General features: G+C 40.5%; 1 protein-coding gene across 1 annotated transcript; it reads right to left on the bottom strand.

Moving 5' to 3' along the window:
* Nucleotides 1–378: 378 nt before the first annotated feature.
* On the bottom strand, nucleotides 379–2,521 carry LOC6505576 (protein tailless). The gene is made up of 2 exons (XM_001964634.3): nucleotides 2,206–2,521; nucleotides 379–2,082 (listed from the first exon to the last, which is right to left on the bottom strand). The coding sequence occupies exons 1-2, from the start codon at nucleotides 2,279–2,281 to the stop codon at nucleotides 788–790; spliced, it is 1,371 nt and encodes a 456-aa protein (XP_001964670.1). The 5' UTR covers nucleotides 2,282–2,521; the 3' UTR covers nucleotides 379–787.
* Between the last annotated feature and the right edge of the window lie 3,910 nt (nucleotides 2,522–6,431).

The following is a 6,431-nucleotide window of genomic DNA, read 5'->3' as shown; positions in this document are numbered from 1 at the left end:
ACTTTTCGATGGGAAGAGGTTATTACAAACGCATTAGACGTTGAATAAATAATCAAAAGCATTGAGACAATAAATTAAAAGAAAACAATTTTTTCATTAAATGTTTTTCCAAAAAAAAATGGTTAGTGTAAGAGCAAATAAAGCAAATAAGGATCAAAAGAAGAAGGGGAATCTATTATATAGAATATAAACTGTTAAAAGCTGGAGTAATTCGATGATTCTTTGTTATAAAATTAAATATTTGAAAAGCTTTCAATCAGCTATTTTAGTTTATAAACATGAGCGAATAGCTGAAAGCTTTAGCAAAATCCTGAAACCAAAGAAGGCCAAGCTGAAAAAGAAGTTACCCCCTTCACCCCAGAATAAAAATGTTTAAAATTTTCATTTCGAAAACCTTTAGGTTTATTTTGTTAATAGTTTTTCATTGCTTAATATATGGTGATATGTACTAAGAATTAATTGTTTTTAACTGTACATAAACTAGGCTACGATTGACGTATTTAACAGGCAAAGTTGAAACTTTAGACGAATGCAATTTGAAACACTTCGTGGAAGGTTTAAGACTAAAGAACTATGATTAGTTTAATTACGAGGTTTAAGGTAATTGAGGTGTTGGCATTTTTGTGTTCTTTTGTTTTTTGCAAGGCTTGACTCCTTCACTGAATAATTGATTGATATATATATATTTATATATATTTAGTCCAAAGCGCTCCCGAGATTATCACAGTTCCCAGCACTAGGAAGGCACTTCGAGTGCACGGAGTTCAAGGATATTGAAGGTTACATTTTAGATCTTGCGCTGGCTGTACATATCGGAGATGAGGCGCACAATGGTTATATCCCCAATGGTTTTGCGGAAGAACAGCTCCTCGATGGTGAAACTGGAGACCTTGTGCATCAGCTGAACCACTCCCAAAAGGGTTTGGAATCGCAGTGGCTGCGCTGGATGAGTACGTTGGATGTAATTGTGCAAGGCACTCCTGGCATCGTTGTGCATGGCGGCTACCTTTCCAGACTCCAGCAAACCCTTTGACTCTGCGGAAGCCGAAGAATTGGGGCTACCACTTCCTGTTAAAATAGAGCTGTTGGCCAAATCCTCGGTGGAGCTGGCTGCCGGCGGCGATTTGCGGAAGAGCGAGATAGCCCTCAGGCATTCGTACTCGGTGCTATCGATGTTCAGGTGGCAGAGCTGATTCAGGACATCCTGGAAGGCATGGACCTCACGGGTCACCATGCCCATGATCTCTCGGTTGGCATTCTCCGACTCATAGACGAACAGCAGTTGCGCAAAGTTCATGGGCATGAGGTACTGGGCCATGGCCAGGATAAAGAACTCCTTCCAGGACTCTTCCAGCAGCATAAGCTGATCGGGCATGGGCAGTTCCGTGAAGGCGCGGACACTTTTGATCCAGTTGACGTTCTTGAAGAGATGCTCGGCGGCGGTTTCCTTGATGTGTTCGGCGGCCATCAGGGGCGGAGTAGGCGGCAGTGCCCGGGTGGCCAAGGCGTTCATGTAGGCAGCAGTGGGCGAGAAGAAGGCATGGTGATGACCCTGGTGCACCGGATGGTGGGGCACTCGTGGCACGGACAAATCCAAGACGGCAGCGGCAGTGGGCGGTGGGGGTTGGAAGGCGGCATGATGGTGATGCGGCGGCGGTGGTGGCGGACGCTGTGGCAAGCCAGGAATGGGCATTGGCACTCCAGGAAATCCGGTCAAGGCAGCGGTGTTCATCAAGATTTCTGCTGGGATCTGCGGCATTTCACCAGCACCCATCATGGCATCCTTGTACATGGCCATGTGGCGACGAAGTGTAGAGTTCCTGGGTCCGCGCTCATGCTGGACTGCATCCTTGTTCATGCCGACCTCAAAGCACTTCCTTAGGCGGCACGCACGGCACTGATTCCTGTGGGTCTTGTCCACCACACAGAGCCCTTGCTTTTGGGACTTGCAGACATATTGCCGAGAACGGCGAATGCTGCGCTTAAAGAATCCAGCACATCCATCACAGGCATAAATGCCATAGTGTTTGCCAGAGCTGTGATCCCGGCAAACTTTGCAAGGCACATGGTATAGAATGCGACCTAAAATGGTAAAAATAAAGAAGGTTTGATTAGTAAAGTTGTTACATTTTAAAGACAAATTTTACAAAATTTGGCTTTGATTCATTTTATATTTTTTTTGTTTGTTTTGAAAACTATACTTACTTGAAGCCGCTGGCGACAAGCGCACGCTGTTGTATTTCTGATCCATCATATCTGGCGATCCTTCCGACGACTGCATACTGATGTGGGGCGTAATTTTGACGATTTTTTAAAAATTTTTCACAGAAATTATTTTCACGTTTCGGCACTTGGCACTCGGTTAACTTGTTTTGCGATTAGGCGTTGTATTCGTTTTGAGTCTTGCTTTTAGATTTCAGCTTTAGCTGTTATATCCCGGCTTGCCACGATTGAGGATGTGAACACGCTGAGATCAGAATGGTTTGTGTTGTCTGCTCTCAAGACTCCGGCTGTTTTAATAGTCCTCGAGGCCCAAATCCATTCATCCATCCAGCGATCACCCTTAGGTAGCGAAACTCGACGCTCATTGGTTGGAAATCAGGTAAGGGTTGCTTCTAACGCTCGTCCTGTCTCCCTTGCGCTCTCGCCCCGGGAGAATCCTTCGATCCTGGCAGGCTGCCATTGCGAAAATTCATTGAGCACAGCAGCCGTCGCTCATTCTCAATTCCCAATTTTATTTGGGATTTTATGGTCCTTTTCCGCAGGACTCTCTACCTGCGAGCTCAGTGTCTCCCTTCTTTACACCACCCTTCCACCCTCTCAGCTACTCTCGAGAAGAGAACTGCTCTCTCCCTTTGCGACAGTTGTTAATGAAGAGACAGCCAAGAGGACATTCATTGTTATCCTTAACGTATTCTTCCATGGCCGGCCGGGGTTTATGGCGCTGCCATTATTGCCGCTTTGTGATTTGTGTGAAGTACCTGTGGGTTCGCTTCTAGTTTTTCCACACACGCGAGTCCTTGTTGGAGTGGCAAGGACTAACTGGAGGGGTTGAATACGCACTATTGATTGTTTTCCATTCAATAATTAGGTTTTTATGATGCAATCAAATGCGTGTTTGATAGATATCAAAATATATACTTTTGTTTATGCAATATTTTTAAAATTCCTTAATTGTTGTATCATTTAAATTCAATTATTTGGCTAAAAAAGCATCTAAATGCCTACTACCTTGTTTTAAGTCCTATTTTTATAGTAAGAATTTAATTTCCTAATCATCGATAACCCTTAAACCAGAATCTGTATGTATATTTCCGTCCAGTAATATTCTCTGAGGAATATTATAAAGTTTAATATCTTTTTTTACTTTTTTTTTGTATTGTTCTCTGTTATTTTCTAATTATTAAACTATTCTTCGTACAAAAAAAATTATTTGTTGGTTTTTTTGTTGTTTGAGGATCATTGGTCCATTTAGATTTTAGCGTTAAATCTTAACAATTAATCTTCTGACAATAATTAAAACTCTTTTTACACCGATTTCGAGCTTCGAATAATATGGTTTTATTCATAAATTAGGTCTTTAACAAATTTAATACACTGTATTGTACGTTTTTATTTATATGATTATTTAGATATTTTATATCTCTAAAAATAAACTACAGAAAGGAGTTTCAAATACATTTTATAGGTAAATTTGATGATCATCTGATCGGATGATTGGCTTTAAAAAATATTTTTTATTATAACCAGATATCTAAAGAATATTTGGAGCGCTTTGGATAGATCTAGTCGCTGCAACTACTCCCCGCCTAATCCAGCTTAGGGGTTGCCTTTTGAAAGCCTTTGGCTGATTCTGCTGAGCTCGGCTTGGCATCGGACTCAAGTGGCCAGCGCCCCTAATCACTCTCTCCCTCTCGAAGGACCCACCGAATCCTCGATGGCCTGAGACTAATCGCGTGCCGCTTAAGCAGATTACAAATCGCCGAACACTCCCTGCCTGGAAAAGGCAAGCTGATCAAGCTTTCCTCTCTTTGGAGGATCGAGGATCAGAGATTCCAACGAAACAGACATTGCACATTGAGAGTACTTAATATCCCAAGAGTACTTAATAAATGTTAAGCAAGATCCCGCAAGTCTGGTGCGATTACGCACCAAACGCCTAAGGACATACGATCCTGATCCTCGACGACCTCCTAAAACTCACACTCAAACGTGGGAACAGTCCGACTATGGAAACGTATTCATCACAGCAGGGAGATGCAAATGCAATTCATTTGATATATGATAGACACTTGAAGGGCGCAATTATATTTCGATTCGTATTTCGGATGCGTAACTTGATCAATAAAATGCTTGACATGATATCAACACATCTCGGGGGTTGTAGTCCTCATTCTAATTGGACTAATCAACCCCCGACGGCTTTTCGATGATGATGCTGTCACTTTGTTTATAAAATTGTAAGGTTTTTGAGGGTGGCTTCACCCACTCTTAATTGGAACTCAGGTGGACTGCATGGGAATGCGTTTGCGTGCGATGCTATGTGAAGATCATTAGCCAAAGTTCCCGGGAGGAGGATGCTCTACTAAACCAGATGACGATGACGTTTCACTTTTTGGTCAATATTCGCTTGACCAGTTCCGGGAGTCGGCTTAATTGTGGGAACTCATGAATATTTATAAGCAGAATCGGTATTCGGTAAAGCTTCCCACGATCGTTTCACAGACTAAGTTAGTAAGTTTAAAAATATCTATTTAAATAAAAGGGTTTTTCATATTTCAAAATAATTTAATGTTTTACGAATTTTTTGTATAAATTCCACCAATTTCTAATTTTTTAAATCTTTTATATTTAGGAAATGTAGTTCTTTATTCTTTTATACAGTTCTTCACTTTTTTATACATTTTTATATTGTTTTTAGCTAAATGTTATAACGCAATGAAGAAAACATATGTGACCCTATAAAGTTGGCTGATGTATTTAGGGCCGTACTCCATAAAGTCCGACCATTCATGAGAGGGATCATCTTCTGAGTCTGAAAGCTGTCGACTCCAAACTTTGCACTACTATAAGTTCTTGGCCCGCAAATTCTTCTGAATCTGAAATTTAAAAAAATTCGAAATGGTCTATATCTTCATATAGGCATCTTCATATAGTATAAGTAACCATAAAAATGTACATTTGACTAACTTACTCAAGACATTTAAATAATATTTTTAGTATGCTGTACAAAATACAGTCCTTTTATTAAGTTGCTTAGATTTTCTTTATAGAGGTCTGTCTAATGCTTCTTAAAAATTTGTTTAAAATATATCTATTAATAAAAAACACATTTTCATATTTTTATTGTAATAAAACGATCTACAGAATATATGACTTTAGGAAGTTGCCGTCGGAGCAGTTCAGTTAAAAATAGTAGTAAAATTTTCCCCTTTTCCTTTCATTCAGTCTACGTATAGCTCCCGTACTTAATGAAATCGGAACGCCGGCCATCTGCTAATCCCCCGGATTAGCGCTAAATCCACCACAAGAATTGAAACAGCAGTCAGCAGCAGGCCTATACAGCTTATACCTGAGCTACATAGGTAGGCAACCCGCTTTCATCCCACTGGCCATTCAAGGTCGCTAGCTAATAAAAAAATAAAAATGATGAATAAAAAAGTTCTTGGAAAAATGGAGGAAAGCATATGACTTTTTAGCAAAGTTTGAGCAGGTCTGAAAGCGAAAGGGTTGTACATATACAGGTAAAGGAGATAATGATTATTGTTAGACAGCCTAGTTAGCACCTTTTTGTCCTGGAAGAATGTAGGTAGCCACCGTTTGGTGGCTTCGATTTTTTTGCCACTTTCGTTGCATTTTTATGAATTGGCCCGAGACATGGCTGCGATCGGGTCGGGGGTCATAAAATACAGTCGACGCCATCCACGTAATGGTATTTCGGACGAAAGAAAGGAAAAGGGTTAAATGTTTGGGAAATTCACTTCATTTGCATGCCGGGAGGTGGAAAATTCCCTTGCTCGATTTTATGGCCCAAAAGTTGCCGCCGACGCATGCGTTTCATTCAGCAGCAATCTAGGGATGAGGATGAGAGATCCTACCCGTCCTATACTCTCCGCGATCCCTCAATTCTTGGTCATTATGAATCGCGCCAGACTTTTGGTGGGAAAGACCCGAAATATCATTAGGTGAATGTTTTGTTCCAGTTTTATGGCTTGTCGCTATCTGGTGCACCGAAAATTTTGGTTGAATTTTACCCATATCTATTGAGATGTGTAATTGTGGAGTGTGACCACTATTTTCTGGTTTCTATTCAGACAAGTGTTGGAAAAATTAGTATGCTTCGAATGATAAATTAAATTTTTTTTTAATTATTTTACTAAATTACCATTTTAAAACATATGATTATAATAAAAAATATCGTTGGTGAGTGG

The sequence above is a fragment of the Drosophila ananassae genome, chromosome 2L (assembly GCF_017639315.1).
Source record: "Drosophila ananassae strain 14024-0371.13 chromosome 2L, ASM1763931v2, whole genome shotgun sequence".
In the NCBI taxonomy this organism is placed as follows: Eukaryota; Metazoa; Arthropoda; class Insecta; order Diptera; family Drosophilidae; genus Drosophila; species Drosophila ananassae.
Note: the sequence above shows the minus strand (reverse complement) of the source record. Positions and strands in the feature narration are given on the sequence as shown.

What these genes read in the sequence shown, in the direction of transcription:
- LOC6505576 (XM_001964634.3), bottom strand. Translation starts at nt 2,281, where the DNA reads ATGCAGTCGTCGGAAGGATCGCCAGATATGATGGATCAGAAATACAAC. An exon ending in CTTGTCGCCAGCGGCTTCAA is followed by an intron (nt 2,083 to 2,205) that starts GTAAGTATAGTT and finishes TTACCATTTTAG; the next exon opens with GTCGCATTCTATACCATGTG.